This window comes from Sinocyclocheilus rhinocerous, unplaced genomic scaffold (assembly GCF_001515625.1).
Source record: "Sinocyclocheilus rhinocerous isolate Xijiao unplaced genomic scaffold, SAMN03320098_v1.1 scaffold642, whole genome shotgun sequence".
In the NCBI taxonomy this organism is placed as follows: Eukaryota; Metazoa; Chordata; class Actinopteri; order Cypriniformes; family Cyprinidae; genus Sinocyclocheilus; species Sinocyclocheilus rhinocerous.
Genome location: NW_015626390.1, coordinates 1,996,402 through 2,019,325, shown reverse-complemented (window position 1 = coordinate 2,019,325; position 22,924 = coordinate 1,996,402). Strand labels below are relative to the sequence as shown.

Sequence of the window (22,924 nt, the reverse complement as noted above, 5' to 3'; positions counted from 1 at the left end):
AAAAAAAAAACAGCTGTGGATCATTCAGGTAACAACACAGTATTAACCCTTTGGGGTCGACAAACGCAGATACGCGTTCAAGCGGGTGTAAACTTTTGAAGGGGGTCATTTTTATAAATTCTATTATTTTCTCTTGTGGACTATATGAAAACACGTGAAGTATTTTATGTGAAATATCTTATTCAGGTCAGTACTAAATAAACAATAACATGCATTTTGTATGATCCCTCTTATTTTGGTAAAATAATTAACATTTTGCACATTCTGAAAGGGGGATGTAAACTTTTGACCTGAACTCTATTATATATAGAGTGCCTAACTGTTCAGGACAAACAAGGGACTCATGAACAACTATCACTAAACAAAAAAAGCACAGCTGTGGATCATTCAGGTAACAACACAGTATTAACCCTTTGGGGTCGACAAACGCAGATACGCGTTCAAGCGGGTGTAAACTTTTGAAGGGGGTCATTTTTATAAATTCTATTATTTTCTCTTGTGGACTATATGAAAACACGTGAAGTATTTTATGTGAAATATCTTATTCAGGTCAGTACTAAATAAACAATAACATGCATTTTGTATGATCCCTCTTATTTTGGTAAAATAATTAACATTTTGCACATTCTGAAAGGGGGATGTAAACTTTTGACCTGAACTCTATTATATATAGAGTGCCGTGAAAAGTTTTTTGCCCCCTGCCTTTTTTTTTTTTTTTGCATATTTGTCACACTTAAAAGATTCAGATCATCAAACAAATTTTAATATTACACAAAGAGTAAATACAAAATGCAGTTTTGAAATAATGATTTAATTTATTAAGGGAAAAAAGCTGTCCAAACATGCCTGGCACTACATTAAAAAGTAATTGCCCCCTAAATCTAATAACTGGTGCCTCCCTTGGCAGCAACAACTGCAATCAAGCTTTTGCGATAACTGGCAATGAGTCTTTCACATCGCTGTGGAGGAATTTTGGCCCACTCTTCTTTGCAGAATTGTTTTAATTCAGCCATCCATTCAGAGGTGGACTTGCTGGTGTGTTTGGGATCATTGTCCTGCTGCATAACCCAAGTGTGCTTGAGCTTGAGGTCACAAACTGACAGCCGGATATTCTCCTTCAGGATTTTCTGATAGAGCGCAGAATTCATGCTTCCATTAATTATGGCAAGTCGTCCAGGTACTGAAGCTGCAAAGCAGCCCCAGACCATCACTACCACGTTTGACTGTTGATATGATGTTGATTTTATGAAATGCTGTGTTGGTTTTACGCCAGATGTAACGGGACACACACCTTCCAACCTGCGTGTGGCTAGTGAAATTTAACTCAGCTTTCTAAAATAATGTGGTTAATCAGGGCAATTAATCACATTATCACACAATTAAGGGGGCAATAAATTTTTCATGCCACTGTATATATATATATATATATATATACACACACATACACAAAATTAATATACATGTATGTTATATATATATATATAACATATATGTGTATGTTAATTTTTAAAGTATCTAATGTAAGATTTTTAGACTGCCGACTGCCAACAATTAACTAATCAATTTGTGAGGTCTATTAAATCAAATTACCACAAATATCATCTACTTACCACTAACATCATCTACTTAGGACAAAGTTTTAAAAAATGAAATATAAATTAAAGCAGATATCTTTTACTTGATTGCTTGTCATAACCAAGTAAAGGTTTAGCATGTTCACTTAGCACCTGCTGGTCCAGATGCTGTAGCTACACAATCTGTTTCTTAAAATAACCTTTGTCCATTGATGGCCATTCAAAACCTGGGCCCGTATTCACAAAACATCTTAAGGCTAAAAGTAGCTCTTAACTCGCCGATTTAGGAGTAAATCTTAAAAATAATGGCCGTGTCAGTCCTAAATTTAGGACTCTTACATTTTTGCTCTAAGAGTATTTCACAAAGCGTTTTCGCTCTAAAACTGGCTCCTAAATCTGTGAAACGTTAGGAGTAGTGAAGAGGACTCCTAAGTCACTAAGACCAAACCACAAACTATTCCTAAAATGGCTGTTGCCGGCAATCTGCATCTGAATGTAAACATTTTAGAAATGTTTGACGATAATGAGCTTTTATAAAGGTATCACCTTCGGTTTTGAAGGTTATCCCAACTCCAAATTTTCCTTTGATTATGTCCTTGTTTTCATTAACCAGCTCGGCAAGAAGTCACAGCTGTTCTCGCGTCCAGTTTGGTTTTCTTTTACGTTCGCTTGTCTTACTATCAGCCATTATTATTCTACTCTGTTTATTAAAAGGCTGTTTATATGCATATTCACTAATTATGAGAACCATACATGTAAGAGGCTGACAATTAGCTGAACACATACTTGTTTAATTAGTGACATTTAAACCCTATACGCACGGGATTAGTATTATCTGGGGACCTTGTGTGATTTTGAAATTATTTCGTGTGGATCTGAATTTCGTGTGGTGCATTCGCACGGGATAAGCCATTTTATCCCTGTGATTTTACTCAAATTTACTGGACTTTTTACTTTAATTTACGGGACTTATCTCCCGGATACGATGTCAAGGCTTTGAGAGTCCTGTTCTATGGTCCGGTTAGATGGATTTTAAAAAACGAAACTAATATAGTTTCGTGCCCGGTGTCATTTACATTTCACCAGGTTAAAATAATATCTCAAGCTTTATGCTTGATTTATTTGTAACACATTAACCTCAAAACCTTTTCAGCTTTCTCTTTCTGCAAATTGTATAGTTGTATGGTGTAGTATAGCGATATGACAGCACCCAAAATACTATCAAACACTCCAACACAGCTCCATTCTACACGAAAAATGTATAAAAAGGTGCACAGGAAACAAAAACCTCGAAAAATGATATACGACCCGCCAAATGCTGGCCAAATCACAGAGATGCCGATTCGCACGGGACTAATATTATCACAGGACCTCGGTGTTCGGAAATATGGTAGGTAATTTTCGGGGGATTTTTACTTTACAAGTTACAGACATGGCCGATTCGCATGGGATTAAGATCACAGACAACCTCTGCAATTATTACAAATGACTGGAGCTCACCAGGTAATACTAATCCCATGTGAATAGGGCTTTCGCCTGCATTTTAAAATCTTTATTTGAATGTGGCAACATTTTTATTTTTAAACCTTTATCTTTACTCTAAAATATTTCCAGAGATCCAATAAATCTCTGACAGAGACTATCAGCCAATCACTGTGTGCATAGTTAGTAAGCATGCTGACATCATCCATAGCAACGAGGTCAACCCCACCCTTACTCTTAGCTTAAGACTTCTCTCTATTCCTTAGTAAAAGTTTGTCTCAGTAGCTTTGTGAATTGGTTTTAAGAGAAAACTCTTAGCTAAAAACCTTTACTGCTATTTAGGAGAACTCTTAGTGGTAAGATAAAATGCTTTGTGAATACGGGCCTTGGTGTGTATTTTTTCAAGCAATATAATTGCAAGTATTCTATTATATTATTGTGCATTTTTGTAGGGTATTACTTATAACAGTTAAATGGATTTATATTTCTCCCATTCTGTTGTCTTTGTTGTCATAGTTCACGATCATTGCTGGTGAATTATTTGTTACTGTGTATTAATATTCTTGTGACTCAAAAGCACTTCGTCACATGGCAGTTTCAGTTAGGGCGACTGGCTGAGATTTGAGGAAAGATGGCAGATTTCATATTGTACTTCCAGGGGGTTCTGTGTGAGCTAAGCAGCCATCATTGTGATGAATAGTAATGCTAACATATAGCATTCTCCAGATATCATATATCTCTCTCTGGTCATAACAGTCTTGTTTTGTGTCATTTGTTTGTAGAGTTAGCTGCATTAGCCAGTAGCATTTGCACAGTTTTACGAGTAATGATGACAGTGTTTTCCATGGCCTTTCCGTTAGCAGGGCTCTTCACAATCAGGAGTGGATTAATGAGCGATGCGTGAACAGCCCTTGCGGTCAGACGAGGGTCGGCCCAAGAGGCGCTCGTTAAGAGAACATCACACTCATTCCCTTTCTCCGTCAATCTTTCCTCTTCATCTTCCCGTACCTCCTCTGTGTCTCAATCGCCTCCACTAACTCCCTCCCGCTCACCTCCTCACGCTCACGAATTCATTCTGAGGGGCAGGTCATGTTTTGCCTTTGAAGGAGCCAATTCCCTGTCCTCTTTATTTGATGCATTATGTATAAAGGCCCTGATGTGTGTTTTACACCCTCTCTGGCATTATTAAACCATTTTCCCTCTTATCTGTGCTTTTCTATCTTGACACAAGAGTTAATCAGGTGGGATTGACGCTGAGCCTTTAAAACAAGCTCCCTCCTATTGGGGCTTCAGTTTTTTTTAACTACGTTTTCCACTTTGGAAACCAGGCCATGCACACTGTTGTGTACGGCCCGAAGTTTGAGAAAGTGTGGTCACGTAGATTTTAAAAGTAAGTCAGGAGTACAGGCAAAGGATCAGTGAATTGTACCGTGGCACCTCTTGGCGCACAGATAATACCAGGTTGAGTGCACATGGAGAGAGAATTAAGCCCATGCAGGGCAAAACCACCATGGTGCCATGATAGTCTGTGGCACAGATTGAACTGATCCTAAAAGCTGCTTTCGTATCTGTTTGCCAGGTCTGTACAATCAGATGGCCTCACTGAAGCAGGACAGTTATTGGGCGTCAAACCCTGCAACCTAACTGTGCACATGAAAGCACACACACACACACACACACACACACACACGTACTGTACACATGCGTGTACACTCCCTCCCGAACAACATCTGTTTTATACGTCTGCAGAAGTGCATGATGAGTCCATTTGTAGTATGATTCTGATCCTCACTGCAGGTTTGTTAGTGCACATCTGCGTTATGGCCTGGAAAATAACTTTTTTCAGCTTGTTTGGTTGTCAGTGTGTTTATTTGGTAACTGAATCCGAACTGAATTTTTACTCCTGAATATTTGGTCCAACCCAAACTTCACATCCAGTCAGGTTGGGTAGTTTCTTTTAACGAAACGGCCACCAAACAAACAGTAACAGTTTAATTTCTATTGATGTTCCACTTTAGACATTCTACTAACTATGAGTAACTTTGCAGCTATATGTCAACTACCAGTCTATTAGTAGACTGTCTGCTTAATATCTAATATTTTGATGGTCCCCCAGCAATTCTATTGATTATAAGTAACTTTGGTAACAATTGAGATTTTCTCTCAATATACTCCTAATTTGCTGCTTATTGATAGTAAGTAAGATAGTTATATGGGATAGGCTTAGGGGATCTAGTATATGGTCATGCAGAATAAGGCTTTATTATGTGCTTTGTAAGCACTAATAAACAGGCAATATGCTAGTAATTTGCATGTCAGCTTATTATATTAACCCTAACCTATCAGTCTACTAGTACTCTTATCAAGAGTAGACAAGTACAGAAGTTGCAAATGAATGAGTTAGTTGGCATGTAGTTTCAAAGTTACTTACAGTTAGTAAAATGTGTAAAGTGGACTTTCATAATGAAATATGACTGAACAACCCGTGATGTCTGAAGACATGCAGAAGGGGATGTGTTCTTTCGTTCAAAAAAAGTTAAACAAAGTACAATGTAAAGGAATGGAAGACAAGGATATTGAAATGTTTAAGTTGAACCACATTTAATTTGATACAGCAACTTAAAAATGCAGTGCTCATGACGCAAGATGCTGAAACAAAAAACAGTGACTTGTAGCATAGTGATCAGAGACGTCTGCTTTGATGTTGATGTGTAGACCTCTTTGTTCCAGTCTAATAGACATCCCGTCTCACAGTAGTTAGCTTTCATTTTACATTTAATTTTAGATGCTAAAAAAATATCAGGCCATTGCTTTACCAGGTCGACTCATTCCTCCATAACCTCTTTCCTGATGGTCGAGGTCATTTGTTCCAGGCCACAAATTTGTCATGATTCCCGTAGGCTATGGGTGTCAGGTGCATTGTCCATCCCTCGGGTTAGGTGACCCAACACTCCTCCAAAGCGTTGAAGGACCCAAATCAAAACTCTGTGGTCCTGCTATTTCGTTTTGGGCGTTGGGAGTCTTACAACAGACAGATGAGAAAGCATTGTTTGTAACGACACCGGTGGCCCGGCCAGGCTGATCTGACTGACAGCTCCCCGCTGATAGAGCAGAAAGTGTGGCCAGCTGAAAATCTGTCTTGCAGGCTGCAGGGCAATCTGGACCTTCTGCATGCTAAAAGGTTGGACACGGTTTGAGGCGACATCACAAAGCTGCACACAGTTCATTTTACATGGGAGGGGGTTTCGTCAGCAGTTTCCTCGGTTCCCCTTTTTGTTTGCGCAGAAAGAAGGGAAAACAAACTGTAAAACAATGCAAACAGAAATGAAAGTGTGGGCTACTTGTAAAGCCAAGGCCAGAGATAGAAACCGAGAGTTTAATAGCATGGGTAACGGAGAACAAACAGGAGTGAAATGTGTGGCACTGTGGGTACCTGCCACTTTGAGATTTTCCAAAGCTCCTGAGACAGGCTTCCAACGGATATTGATTTTCAAAGAGCCCACCCTGGGCAGCAGGGCGGAGGATGATATAGCCATGGAAAGACACTATTAAAACTTGGTGAATGAATTGTTAAATACCTCTATAAAGAAATAGAAGACATGGCCCCATTTCTTTGCAGGCACGGCTGCTCTGTTGGGCCCTGATAAGCCGTTGGGGGGAGGTTTCTGGAGAGATGGCCCTCACACGCGCCGTCGTATGATTGGATTCTCTCAAGCTGGAGATTGTAAAACGCAGAGTCGTCACAGCCACACTGCTAGGAAATATATGATGCTTGCGTCATACAATGGAAGCAGTTAATTGCAGGAGTGTTATCCAGAGTTTGAAGGATGTTGAGATTTATTGACATGGCCTGTGCAATAAAAGCATAGTGATATAAATGCTAATTTCATAATGATGTCAAATTGCTTCATTTTTCCTTCATGATTTTGTTGTTATTGTCTATTTATCACTACATATCAATGTACGAGTTATGCATTGTAGTTGTATTGGTCCACATTGAATCTATGCACTTTTGTGCATTTTAAATCACCATTGACATTTTGGGCTTTTACCTTCGTAAAAAACAAAACAAAGATCATCTTTGCGGGTAAAGTTGGTCGCTAAACAGGGTGCGCTCTTCTGGTTCTCATACTGTAGAGCTAAATCCCAACACTCTTCCTGTCTACTCACCTGAGTCTGAAGAGCAGGCAGCTGAATTTTCTGCATAGTCCATACACTTTTCCCTGCAGAGGAAGTCATGCATTGCCAGGACCCTTTTGTCAGCAAGAAGCCCCCGAGGGATAGACTTCTGGGTCAGGGATCAGTCGAGAAAATTTCCCTGTTGACATTTGTGTTCCTGGCACAATATTGACTTCTGAGGAGAGATGACGACAGCAGTGCTACTGACATTCTACATTACCTTGGGAATACGAGTTCTGGAAAGAGAGTTGTAATGAAAACTGTTAAAATGTTGTGCAGTTGATGCCTTATTTGTTGTATAACTTTGATAATTATAACTAAACCTCTATTTAAGCCTTAAGGCCTGTTCACACCAAAATCGATAACTATAACGATAAAGATAAAGTCGATAAAGTGTCCATCCACAACCATGCCTATAATGGCAAAATGGAACAAAATCACTGAAATCACTTTAAGAACATTTTTGTCTTCCAGCTGATCAGTGATAGAAACATTGACAGCCAATCAGAATCCTTCTTTAAAGAGCTTTAGATTTTAAAGTGAAAGGCGACAAAACTGCAGCGTGAGCTTTAAATACACAAAACGTTATCATCTGCTCTTGTGAACACTAATATAGTTATTTTTGATGAAGACCAACCGATTTGAAGCCATAGGTTTTGTTTCAACAGCTGCTTTACCCTGCTGAAAAACCAACTGAAACCAGTTTAAGCTGGTTGGCTGGTTTTAGCTGGTCTTCCAGCCTGGTCGTAATTAGTTTGCAGGCTGGTTTTAGAGTGGTTTTGATCACTTCGTCAGCTAGTCAGGTTGGTCTCAGCTGGTCAGGCTGGGAGAGCAGCTTGACCGGGTTAAACCTGCTAAGACCAGCCAGCCAGCATAGGCTGGTTTTGGCTGTTTTTTGTTTGTTTGTTTTTCCCAGCTGGGAGAACTAAAGTGTGAGTTTAAAGCTAAAATATGTGATAGGTGTGACATCATTATTGGCAGTTAATGCTTAGAGACCTTGATTTTATAAAAATTCCTTTTGATTATATATTATGACATTATATATCATATTGTAAGTACCAAAGCACAGCAACCTCCCAGGTTGAGTGAAAATGAAATTATTACTAGTTACAAGAGGTAGAACACCATGGTTGAAGCTAAATATAGCAGGAACATATTTGAGTGCGTGTGTCATGTCGTGTGTTTTATTATTTTATTTTTTTCCTAGACAGCAAAAAGAACCACCGCGCATCACAAGATGTTCTTTTTGTCTCGTCACATGATCCACACCTTTCAAACTGAAAGGAGTTGGATTGCAGTATTTCTGTGATTTGACAGAGCTCGTTTTATTTTTTTTTTCCACAAATTCTCTAGCAATGTGCCAGAGACTAAATCACAATTTTTCTGCTTTTGATTTTTCCTTCCTTTTCATGGCCTCTTTCAAGGTATTAGAGTCCCTTTTGAATGCTCTAAATATTTTATTCCTGCCTTTGATAACTAATTTCAGTCCATTACCTGCAAGAGTTTTCCCTTTTGCGAATCAGTGTGACATTATTCTGCATTCAGATTTGTGAATACAGATGTATGCAAAAGACTTCATTATTGTGGCATATCTTCAAAAGGAATCAAATTATTTGATTGCCATTAATGGTTCATGTTGAGACAAGTCTTTGAAATTTAAAAGCTCATAATGTGCTGTTGGCATGTAGCAAACAAAAGACAGAAGCCACTTAATTTCCCTGAAATGGCCAATGCTGGGGCTTTTTTTCCCTCCATTTACCTCTTTCTCTTTGCTTCTTTCCTTCCATCGCATATATCCTCTACCCCCTTTGTGTTTTTGACTGCGTGTGTTTATTAGTGATGCTACACATCAAGCATCACAATTACTTTTTCTTCAATAAACCTTAGTATTAAACCTTGCCCCATTGCTACAGACATAATTGATACCTCAAATCATGTGACTTATAGAGAGACCAGAACACACAGCAACCACCCAGAACATCCTTGCAAACATTTAATAATGCTACAAAATAACTTCTCCTGACAACATAGCAATACCCTAGCAATAGCACAACACACTAAAAACCACACACACAACACCTTAGCAACTGTTCACCAATGCCATTTCAACTACCAAAGAAAATGTAAGAATGTAGCTGTATTTCCAGTCATCAGAGGTGAATGTTGGATCGTGAAGGCAGATCTCCAGCACAGTGAGGTATGAGCACCATCACTGAACTCTGGCGTCAGTCCAACCATAGCTCACGCCTCTGTCTTTGACGTGTGGAAATGTTTGGCATCCCTTTTAATCCTTTTAATGTCACCAATAAAAGATGTTTTATTAAGGTGACATTGGGATTAGTGTTTAATTACCACTAGAGGCATTTAAATATGTCTGCCAGCTTGGCAAGCTCAAGCTAAAGAAGCGCTTTGCTGTGAGTTACTGCTCGCTAAAGCATGTCTGCCAGCTTGGCAAGCTCAAGCTAAAGAAGCGCTTTGCTGTGACCAATGCATTGTAACCAAACCTTAGATTGAGCATCATTTTGTTCTTATGTTTAGGTTGTACAGTATGAGACATTTCCCAAGAGGTTTGTTGCTGTATACAGCTGAAAGGTTTACTTACAGTTGTTGCTGCACATTAAACTTGGATAGAAATATCTGAACATAAAAAAAAGATTTAATTCTTCAAATAGAGTATGAAAAATAATATAAAATACATTTTAATAAAAAGCCATTTTTTCCCTCTACTGTGCTTTGCCTTTGTAGGGCAGAATATGGAAGTACAATTATGACAAATATCTTTAAAGCAAAAAAAAAAAGCATGATGCTTCGGAAGATTCACTCAGAATATAACGCACCTAATGCATAAAAGTGTTTCTTTCCCATAGAAACCTGTTTTGAAAAGTCTTAACGCAGCTCGGTGCATTAAGACAATGATATTAAAAGACCAAATACAGTATACAGTTTATAAATGTTTTGCATTGTGTTTTTACATAGAAAACAATTATTTAAAATGTGTGTGTGTGTGTACATATACATATACGTACATATATAAAATCGCATCAAAAATAAAAGTTTTTGTTTACATAATATATGTGTGTGTACTGTGTATATTTATTATTTATATATAAATACACACACATGCATGTATATATTTCGGAAAAATATGTTATGTTTGTATATTAAATATATTTATATATAATATAAATTATATGATTATACATATATACATGTAAATACATGTAAATATTTTCAATATATATACTGTATGTACAGTATGTGTATTGATATATATATTTATTTATACATAATAAATATACACAGCACACACACATATATTATGTAAACAAAAACTTTTATTTTGGATGCGATTATTATATAAGTATTATGTAAATACCTATGAAATAGCATAGGTATTTTTTGCTTTTCTGCTAAATGTCATTCAGGGTCCACAGACAGGGATATGCCTGTTGTGTGATGACTGTTCTCCAATCAGATCATCAGCTGCTACATACTGTGAACATCCTTCATAAAGAGGTGCATCTGTTTTTGCCCTCCATTTTATTTCACCAGATGCTTGGCCCACCCCTCAGAAGTCATAATTATCATCTGGCACTGTGTGTGTATGTACTGTGTGGATATGTGTTTGCCTTCATAAGCCACTAATTGCCACAAACAGCAACATAATACCATCAGTTGTGGACGTGGCATGAAAAATCCACTCGCACAGGTTCAGGAACAGCTGTACGGGGCAGGATGGACCGAAGCCCGTCTGGTGAATGCAAACGCAGGGTCCAGGTTATTTTTCAGCCTGGCGGCCTGAACCCTGAGCTCAGAGCAATGGACAGATGGTCCATTTGAGACGCCACCAAACTAATCACGCTGTTCCATTAGTGAAAGTGTCTCAGATAAACGACTGACCATGAGCACGCCCGTGGTCTCTTCTCCTTCCAGTTACTCTATTGATGCCCGGTGTTTTGACACAAATTAATTGGGTCACCATGTTGGTGAGGGAAAAAAAAACCGCCATGGGCAAAGTCATTGTGTGATCATGCAATAGCAAAGCTATTTGCTGAATTTAATGTATTTGAAATGAAATATGCATGATATATATGATTTATGGCATGTAAAATCTCTATTATGCGATATCTTGTCTGTATGAAGTTATTTTTTTATCTTAATGCATCAGTAACCGCAACCACACACAGAGTAACACTTACAATATTGTTGGTTATTTTATTTTATTACTTAACAGAGCATTAATTGTTGTAGATTCAGATGTTAAGACATTTCATACATTTTTTTTATAAACCGTTTTCATATATTTTATTATATATTTATGAAGTGTCGTGTATATATTGAGACTATGAAACAAAAATAATGAATGAAAAAGGTGACATGCAAATATTGTAAATAATTAAGTTTTAATTATACAACATTTTATCACATGAATAATTAATATTTCCATTTAAAAAAAATCCACTCTGAAGCAGAATTTAAATTAATTTTGTTTTTGAAATACATGCACTCACTGCTCTGAAAAATTCTACAATAGTTTTCATTCATAATTTTATAATGTAATGTTTAACAGATATATGCATTAATTATATGCATTAATAAAATATAATAGAATATAATTATTCCTTGTGCAATTTAAATTCTGGTTCAGAATGGATTTTTTTTCATGGAAATATTATTCGTTTTTTTTTTTTTTCAAATACCTTCGCATTTGAATTTAAATCACTTGTTGTACTGATATGGAACATTCTACAGTGTTTGTTACTTAAAATTATTATTGGAAGTTACTATACATTGTTTTTAGTACTTTACAGTGTGATGATATGGTACACGAACAACTAAATATTGTCAATATGAACATATATTTTTAATAAGGCAACAAACTTACCAAGAACCTGTTGTGACTTGCAGGAGTTTGCGGATGCGATGTTCCACCTGGTGCGAGAGAAATACACAGAGCTGGCCGGCTGCTCCTCGCTGCTGCATGCGCGTCACAAAGGCCTGGCGGGCATCGTCATGACCAGAGGTATGGCATCATTTCAATCGGCCTGTGAATTATTTAAGAAGGACAATAAGGGTAGAGAAAGCACCTCTAAGTCTCTGTGTGTCCTCTGAGTGTGGAGCTTTGGATGAAATATTTAGTACTTTATCACCTGTGAAAAAGCAACAGACAAAGATGCACATATATCAGAATGGAGTCAAAGAGCAGATGAAGAATAAACTAAAATGATTTACAGGCAATGAAGTCTTGGTTTTTATTCTTTAGAACAATATTAAAGGTGATGGGTTCAATATTTCCAGATGCTAAAATACTTTCCCCTATCCCAGATTGATATTCAGCGTGAACTGTTAGTCATTCATAGGCTGATTCCCCTGAAAGGTGTGAACACTTTGTATCTGTGGTGCGATCAAAACAATGTTATAAGCACCAATCATCCTGACATAGCAACCGCTCAACCAATGACATGGGTTTGGGGTCTGTGAATCTGACCAATGGTAGATAAGGGAAAGTGTTTGGGAAACCTGTTTATAAACAGTCATTTTTAAACAAATCAAATTTGATTTGTTTAAATGACTGTGCAAAACTCACTTTAACTAGTGTGTTGCCATGTGGTTGCTAGGGTGGTTGAAAAGGCATCGGTAGGTGGTGTTTTGAGTGGTTTTTTTTTTTTGTTTGGTTGGGTTTTTTTTTAACAGAAGAAAATCACAATGATCACATGATTTTGGGTATTATTCAGTCCATAGAACAAAATGGTGACAAAAGTCACATGCCAAAGTCTAATATTTAGTAAGGGCTTGGAAAAGTAATGCTAATTTCTGTGATCATGTGACATTTACTATAATGGGTTTATGTGAATATCATTTTAAATTGATTTAAATTAAAATGTGTTAATGTTCTGTAATTGGTAATATATGATAGATAGATTTAATATAATTTCAGTAATTCTGTAATGTTTAATGGCTATAATTATAAATGATCTTATTAATAGAGGCATCTACTTAGAAAAAAAGATGCAATTAAACAAATATTTAAAATAAAAATTTTAAATACCCACATAAATTTGGAGATATAGTTAAAAATTTTTACAATTGATTACAATTTGTAATGTTTCGTGCCATTAAATATGATTAATTGCATAAATTTGTGCAATTAATTACCTTGTAATTGAGGCCCTGTCCACACGAACTTGGGTATTTTCAAAACCGCAGTTTTTTCTACGCGGTTTGAACGTTCGTCCACACGCAAGCGCAGCACCAGGTCACTGAAACCGAACATTTTTTAAAACGCCTGCCAGGGTGAAGATTTTCAAAAACTCCGGTTGCAGTGTTGTCGTGTAGACAGTGAAACCGGAGTTTTTGACTTGTGACGTCGAAGCATGCACTGTTATCTCCGCCTACTGGAAACTTTTTCAGGCTTCTGATTGGCCAACATGGCTTTACGGTTGAGATTATATCGCCACCTGTTGGTTTGGCATGCTCTTGACAGTGCTTCATAGCATGCTTTTGCGTATTCATGTGGACAGAGATTTTTTTTAAAACGGAAGAAGGAAAAACTACCCGTGTACGTGTGGACATGGCCTTACTTGTTTTGTTAATAGATCAATAGGCATAACATTAAGGGTTAGGGGGTTGTTTAAATAGAATAAATAAAATAGGCTAAATAAATAAAAACGAATATATATAATTACTAAACCTTTAACTAAAATTCAAATGAAAACCAAGCGTATTAATGCTATTAATAGTATATCTCTATTAAAAGTATCTCAGTGATAAGATGCTGCTTCAAATCACTAACCCCCAAGTGTAAGTAAATAAAAATCCAATACAAAAATAATAGGGATACTTGCACTATCCATATTTATTGGCGTATTGCTACTAAAATATACAGTATATCCCACGATTATGAATTACAACAGCTCAGTTGCCGAGCAGTGACAGGTTGATGTGATGTTTCAGTGTGTTTGTGTAAGACCCAGCTGCAGGCTTTCAGGAGTCATTGCAGGATCAGTATCAAGTTTTTCTTTTGAAGACCACAGCTCATCAATTTAGACTTCAGTGATATCTGACCTAATCCCTGTCCTCGCTGCTCTGTCTCGCTCTCCTTCTCTCCTTCCCACTCTGTCTGCCTCACAGTAATTGCGGAGCATGTTTATTAAGACTGTTATCTTCAAAGATCCAGACATCGGTGCCCAAGAATTTGTGGCTGGCGAGCAGACACGCAAACTTGACAGAAACACTGGGGGTTCTGTTCACTGCTCTTTGAGCATCTATTGAATCTTTTAGACTGGTACGGGCACCGGTGAAATATTAATGCGGGTCCAACTTTGAACTGCGGGACTTTCGCAGAGGGAGTCGTAACCTGAGCGAGAGTGCTCCTCGCAGAACTCTTATTGGATTATTTCATCTGCTAACGTAAAGGAAACAGACACCGCTTGAATCAGATGGTGTGAATAATCTTATTTCAACCAGGCACGGTACGGATGCTGGGATTTGGGTTTTGAACATCAGATGCACGGTTGAAGGGCTGGTAAAGGGAACCAGATGTGTCTGCTTCTACATTTGGAGAACAGATGATTGTGTTTAGAGCACTGGGAAGTGGAAAGACAGATTCCCGTGGTGGAAAATGCATATTAAAGGGTTAGTTCACCCAAAAATGGAAATTCTGTCATTAATTACTCACCCTCGTGTTGTTCCAAACCCGTAAGACCTTCGTTCATCTTCGGAACACAATTTAAGATATTTTTGATGAAATCTGAGGGCTCTCTGACCCTCCCATAGACAGCAAGGTAACTACCACGTTCAAGGTCCAGAAAAGCAAAGAAACAAAAATAACAACTTTATTCCACATTTTCGTCTCTACTGCGTCACTTTGGACTCGTGTTCACGACAGTATCATTTTTTCGTTATTTTTGTTTTCTTTGCGCAAAAAAGTATTCTCGTAGCTTCGTAACTTTACAGTTGAACCACTGATGTCACACGAACTACTTTGTCGATCATCTTGGTACTTTTCTGGACCTTGAACGTGGTAGTTACCTTGCTGTCTATGGGAGGGTCAGAGAGCCCTCAGATTTCATCAAAAATATCTTAAATTGTGTTCCGAAGATGAACGAAGGTCTTGCGGGTTTGGAACAACACGAGGGTGAGTAATTAATGACAGAATTTCCATTTTTGGGTGAACTAACCCTTTAAATTCAACCAGGTTCTGAAAAGTTTTATTCTGAAGATGAGGTTATGTATACAACAATTACTCCCTATTCAGCATTTGCCAATTCAGAAATCACAGTTGCTTTTCACAGATATTCATGTATTGAACTGTTTATAAATAAATGAATGAATGAATGAATGCATGAATGAATTAATAAATGTTGTTTCAAATAAGTGTCCATGCTGCCTTTGAATTTTAAGTTTAGTCAAAATGAAATGTTAAATTGTAGGAAGTGTCTACTTGGATATTTGAGTTGACTAAACTTAAAGGGTTAGTTCACCCAAAAATGAAAATTCTGTCATTAATTACTCACCCTCATGTCACTCAAAACCCGTAAGACCTTCGTTCATCTTCGGAACACAATTTAAGGTATTTTTTATGAAATCCGAGAGCTCTCTGACCCTCCAGACAGCAAGGGTCCTACCATGTTCAAGGTCCAGAAACGTACCAAGAACAAAATAGTCCATGTCACATCAGTGGTTCAACCGTAATTTTATGAAGCAATGAGAATACTTTTTGTGTGCAAAAAAAATTTTTTTTTTAATGATTTTATTCAACAATTCTTCTTCTCCGCGTCATCAAAAATATCTTAATTTGTGTTCCGAAGATGAACGGAGGTCTTATGGGTTTAGAACGACATGAGGGTGAGTAATTAATGACAGAATTTTCATTTTTTTAATTTTTCATAAAAATTTGAAGGCAAGCTAAACACTTACTTTTTAAGTTGAAACATTTATTTATTTTTTATTTAATTGAATTGAATAAATTTTTTTGAAGTTAACTACAGCTAAAAGCATTCAAAAGCAATTTCCTTACTTAAATAATAACTGAAATAAAATAAAATAAATGCAGAATGAAAAAAATTTAAAATAAAAACTGTCATAAAAATAAAAAACAATATATAAATGGAAAAAAAAAAAACACAACGGACTAAAGCTTACTAAAACTTTAACTAAAATTAGAATTAGAATATATATCAGATTCAATATTTGACAGTGATAATAGTTATTTAGAGTCTTTTTGTAGATAAAGCTCATTCTCTAAGCATATCATTTTATATAAGCGTGCCATATCTGCGCAAAGGTTTCCATTTCGGTAGGAATTATCTCTGGAACACAAGTAGTAAATGGTGATGATGTGCACCGCTTTGACCTTATTTAATATTCAAACATTTTATCATGCAAGACCAACTTGTAAAGGATCAATTCATGAGCCTCTTTATTCCTAATGGCATGTAAATCACTTGGTAGACGATGACCTCGGCCATTTGCTTTACCCCTAAAGAAAATAAGTTTAATGCAAATTCATCAATTTTCTGAAATAATCGCTTTCTGCGCCTTTTTTTTTTTTTTTACCAAAATACACTGTGTCCTTTCTAGCCAATCCAATATGGACTTTCCTAGACCTCTCAAAGCAGAAGATGCATAAAACCCCATCTAATGATTCTTTATGATTTGATGGCCTCATAAAGGAGCTGATGAACTGCATTCTTTGCTTGTTTTGCGAAACAAAACTCATTTAGGAAATGCGGGGGTAATGATGCTTATTAAGCTCATATCAGCATATGGGCTTTCCCCTGACAGACCTCTGCTAGAGTGACCCATGTGCTGATTAATAGTGTCTTGCACAGACAGTGGCTGTGTTCACAGTGGAATACTCACTGTATACGCCACTTTCCATGAAGAGGTGTCTCTTGACGGCAAAGCAGTGGTGAAGGTTAAAGCGTCTGCTGTAGTATTGTCTCTGTTGTATTTTATATTATAAGAATCTTGTTGCTTGTTGCTATTATAAGAATTATAAGAATTGCTATTATAAGAATTTTATAGATCTTTTTTCATAGATCAAGTTCACAAATGTATTTTAGTAGTTTTGTTGTCATTGTATTTCATTGCATTACACGGCTTTGATCATGAAACTAAACATTTAACATTATTGGGAGTTATAGAGTGACAACTGATATTAATATGTATTTTATGTATTCTGCTATTTTGCTATAAAGAGCTCACTTTACAAGCTATCAGAATTTAGTCTTACTTTTGGCCATATAATTTATAGCTACTGCATTTTTTCTGGATAAAATTGCTGATGCAATTATATATACATTTCTGGATAAAGCTGATTTTCCTCCTTGATTATAAGATCGATATTCTCACTATATCATACTAGATTTAAAAAAAAACTGATGCATCAAATAAAATACTCAAGAAAACAATATATGCACACTTTAAAATCAGTGTTATTTAAAGGTGCAATAAACAGTCACATTAAAAATAAATAAATAAAAAGTTGTATATTATTTCAGGCTACTGAGCCTATTTCATATTTCAGGCTACTTCTAAACAAATTCTGATTTTTGTTAAAGGAATATTTCACTCCCCCTTTAGGCCATCCAAGATGTAGACGAGTTTGTGTCTTCATCAGAACAGATTTGGAGAAATTTAGCATTGCATCTTTTGCTCACCAATGGATCCTCTGCAGTGAATGGGTGCCGTCAGAATGAGAGTCCAAACAGCTGATAAAAACATCACAATAATCCACAAGTAATCCACACCACTCCAATCTGTTAATTGATGTCTTGTGAAATGAAAAGTTTTGTTTTTAATGAACCATTTCCCCATTAAGACATTTTTAAACTTTAAACCATAATTGTTGGCCGAAATATGAGACCATAATCCATAATAATGCTTCCCCCAGTTAAAAAAAAAATCCATCCCCATTCACATAAAAAGACCAACATATGTGTCTAGAACTGTTTTTGCTTGTAAACTCTGCTTGATCCATGCATATGTCTCTCCTGATTCAGATGGGATCCATAACAATATTATGGATAGATAACTCATATTTCAGCCAAAAGCAATGGTTTTAAGTTAAAAACTTCTTTTTTATAAAAATTGTTTCTTATACACTTGCAGCTTTTGGCTTCACAAGATGTTAACTGCTGGACTGGAGTGGTGTGGATTACTTGTGGATTATTGTGATGTTTTTATCAGCTGTTTTGACTCTTATTCTGACGGCACCCATTCACTGCAGAGCATCCACTGGTGAGCAAGTGATATAATGTTAAATTCTCAAAATCTGAAAAAACAAACTCAATTTCGGATGGCCTGGGGGTGAGTAAATGTTCAGCAAATGTTAATTTTTTTGGTGAACTAATTTTAAAGACTATTTGTTTTAAAGACTACTAGTTGTTCAATAGTGCGTGTCTTTTCGCACACTTGCCTTTGATACTGTGATGTTCTCTTTTCTGTTCTTTACACAGCGGTCTGCTGAAGGGTAGAGAGAACAGCAATCATGTTCACATCCAGGGTGTTTGCCTTTGTACCCACCTCACTGGCACAATGTGCTTTCTCAGAGATGTTGATGATTATTGCTCTTCTAAAAGCAGCAGTGCCCACAGGCCTCACCACCCCCTCACACCGAGAGAAGAGCCTTTACAACAATTTCATGCCGGTACAAAGAGAAATGACTACACACTCTCTTTTCTCTCTCTCTGCCATCGCCAGATTGATCTAAACTATCATTAAATGGAACAGCATGGAGAGAACAGGCTGGGAGGGTGAGGTGGTTGGGGCCTTTTAACTTACTTTTTTTTTTTCTGAAGTGTTTTTGCTTTGGGGGATTGTTGAATAAAGATGCCTAAACACAAAACCTGGGCATGCTGGGTCCCTGCTGTGCACTGTACCAATGCATGCTGGGATAGATCAGGTAAGGCAGCTGGAGACTGGGCAGAACCAGCTGGCATTTGTCTTCAGAGGAACATTTGGGACGTTTGAGTCTGTCTTTGATAGATGGAGAGGTAGAGTCCTATAATAGTGTGCGAAAAGAAGGGCATAACTCACCGTGATGGTTTGGTGCTGGGCAGCTGCGTTGTTTTCCTTTTTCCTGGATTCACTTACCCTTTCTGCATGTCACATACGGCACTTATGCTATCATGATTGTCAAAATTCCTAAATTTATTAGGAATGTGTTCTCACACAAATGAAAATTCTGTCAGCAAGGAGATATTTTGAAGACTGTTAATGGCACTCTTTTCCTTAAAATGAATGGGAGTGGGAACAAATAAAAATGACAAATAAATCACAGATTTTTATATTTTGTCATTTATTCCATAATTATATAATGTAATTTATTTCTGTGATGCACAGCTGAATTTTCAGCATCATTACTCCAGTCTTCAGTGTCACATGATGCTTCAGAAATCATTCTAATATGCTGATTTGCTGCTCAAGAAACATTTCTGATTATTATCAGTTAAAAACCGTTGTGCTGCTTCATATTTTTGTGGAAACTGATACTTTTTTTATTTTATCGTATATTTTGATGAAAAATAAGTTCAAAAGAACAGCATTTGTTTGAAATGGAAATCTTTTATAATATTTTAGATGTCTTTACTGTCACTTTTGATCAGTTAAATGCATCCTTGCTGAATAAAATTTTTTTTTTTTTTAATAATCTGATTGCAGACGTTTGAATTGTGATATATGTAAACCTAAGTTGTAATTTGCATGCGGAAACATACATAAATAATAATGCAGGAGATATCAAAAAGGCTAATAAATCTCTTAAAATATCTGATAATTGTACCTTTTTATGACAAGACAAGGTAGTGCAATTCTGCCAAAGCAATCATATTTATGAATTATTAATTTATGATACTGTAATTGTAAAAATAAAATACCTTGAAAAATAGATTTAAAAACTCCCACGTATTTAAAGTATTAGGAATATACAGTATATGGTGTTTTTATATGTATGTTTTCTTTCTTTCTTTCTTCTTTTTTTTTTTTTTACATGGACCTCAACATGGACGTTCTGCTAAAGTTCTCTTTTTGTGTTTTCCAAAAGAAAGTAAGGCATATGACCTTGGAATGCCGTGAGTTTGTAAAAATGCTTGACAGAATATCCATTTATGAATGAAATAGTTTATATGAATACATGTAGTGCTCCACAGTTAGAACGTCCAGAAAACCTCATATCAACAAGTATGATAAAAATGAGCTATTGACCGCTTCGTTCTAGACTTATGGCTCCGTTAGACCCAGTCTCTCTTTTTCTGACTCACGTTTCATCTATTTCTCCTCTTCTCACGACCTCTCGTCTCTCTCTCTTTCTTGGTTCAGCAAGCAGTGAAAAGTGGAAGAATGGATTTCAAAGGCTATGCCTTTAACCCCACCTCAATATTAGTTTTTATTATTGTTATTGCCAGCCAGCCGCGCTGGTGGCGGCGGGCCACAGCGTGCAATTCCATCTGGGCCCCGACTGAAAAAAGCTGATATGTTGCCTCTAGCCTGCACGTCTACATGAGGCAGCGAACACTACATTTTTGAAGCGATGGGGAGATGTATATTTTTTTCCAGCACACAGAGCTTTACGGTTAAGCATGCTGAGACATCCGCTCACACGCTTGAGCTGTTCTCAGTGCAGAGATCCCAGCGAAGCCTGTGTCCTCCTGCTGGGGCCGTATCGTGTCCGAGCAGCTGTGAGACAGGTACAGCGGGCCGTGGCAGGTGGAGATGCTTTGTGCCGGGGTTGTGGATTTCGTCTTGCTGTGGCTGATGAATATGTCACAGAAAAGCTTTGTGCATTGATGACCAGCGCGACCGCAGCAAGTTAGGAGTTACTCGTCCTTGTGTAAAGAACATCAGCAAAGAACAGCTTTTATTGTAGACTACAGCAGAATTCATAGTAGTATCTGTCTTGATAAAAACCTTGTGCATGCTGCTTATTTTTTAAAAGGTCACATCCAACATATATTTTTTCTTGCACCAAAAATGGTTCAAATTTGGTTCCATTTTCTCTCTAATCCTTAAGCCAGGAACACTTGATGCAAGTACGCAAATGCAGATTGTGAATTCTTGGCAAATAGAAATAGAGAATACAGTAGAAATCTGAAATATTATTACAATGTAAGACAACTGTTTTCTATTTGAATATTTTTTAAATGTAATTTATTTCTGTGATGCAAATCTGAATTTTCAGCATCATTACTCCAGTCTTCAGTGACACATGATCCTTCAGAAATCATTCTAATATGCTGATTTTCTGCTCAAGAAACATTTCTGATTATCATCAATATTGAAAACTGATGCCGGATGGCCTCACGGTAGGCAGCATGAGTAACCTGCCCACAGCGGCCCCTCTGTCAGCCACCGGTGTGAGGAAAGCCTGGCACGAGCACGTCACTCAGGACCTGCGCAACCACCTTGTACACAAACTGTTAGTAAACGCTGCTCTTAAACTATATATATTTTATACATGTTTTTAAATTGTTATGCTCAGCAAGACTGCATTTATTTGATCAAAAATATACTAAAAACAGTAATATTGTGAAAAAAATTATTATAGTTTAAAATAACCCTTTTATATTGTAATATAACAATTGTAATAACATTGTGCTGCTTTTTTTTTTTTTTTTTTTTTTGTGGAAATCGTGGTACTTTTTTCTTATAACATGTTCATAAATAACATGTTCAAAAGAACAGCATTTATTTGAAATAGGACACTTTTGTAACCATTATATATGTCCTTACTCTCACTTTGATTCACTTGTTTTCAACCATTTAATGCATCCTTGCCGGAAAAAGTTGTTGTGTACAAATTATATTGTTGTGCCCCCTCCCCCAAATATTATGGATGTAAAAAAAAAAGCACCTACTATAAGGGTCAAAATAGAACTTTAATAAAATATAAAAGTAAATAAATAAATAAATTGTAGCTAATTAAATTGTATTGTTTTCAAATTACAACTGTAGCTCTAGACAGTTACCTATGGCTATTATTTTATTAATACAGTTGTCTGATTGATTTTATAGTCTCAAGCATTCAGAAATCACGCAAAAGAAAATGGACAGCGCCTGAGTTAAATATATGAGTGTCACAGCAAAGGGGGTGAATACTTAGGACCATGTGATATTTCCGTTTTTCTTTTTTAATAAATCTGCAAAGATGTCAACAATTCTGTGTTTTTCTGTCAATATGGGGTGCTGTGTGTACATTAATGAGGAAAAAAAATTAACTTAAATGATTTTAGCAAATGGCTGCAATATAACAAAGAGTGAAAAATTTAAGGGGGTCTGAATACTTTCCGTACCCACTGTATATACATACATACAATGTTGGGTAAGTTACTCTAAAAAAGTAATTAATTACTAGTTACTAATTAACTAATCTTCAACAGTGTAATTAGATTACTGTAAAAATTACTCTCTCCAAAAAGTATTTAATTACTTATAACTAGTTACTTTCTAAATCCTTTATCAACCTCGCCAAGTTAATGATACAAGGACAGACATGAAACGGTTCTTTTCATTCTTTCAAATAAATAAAAGATAACTACATAAATTATTCTGGTCACACTTTAGATTAGAATCCAATTCTCACTATTAACTAACTATTAGCTATGACTTTTGCCTCAATTTACTCCTAATTACTGCTTATTAATACTTAGTAAAGTAGTTGTTAAGTTTAAGAATTGGGTAGGATTAAG

General features: G+C 36.5%; 1 protein-coding gene across 1 annotated transcript in view; it reads left to right on the top strand.

The window, feature by feature from the left end:
- The window catches only part of LOC107713870 (double-stranded RNA-specific editase B2-like), a 199,483-nt gene that overhangs the window by 151,525 nt on the left and 25,034 nt on the right, over positions 1–22,924 (top strand). Inside the window, exon 4 of the mRNA XM_016519516.1 lies at positions 12,144–12,258. Coding sequence (XP_016375002.1) covers positions 12,144–12,258 — 115 coding nt within the window. The remainder of the gene's footprint in view (positions 1–12,143; positions 12,259–22,924) is intronic.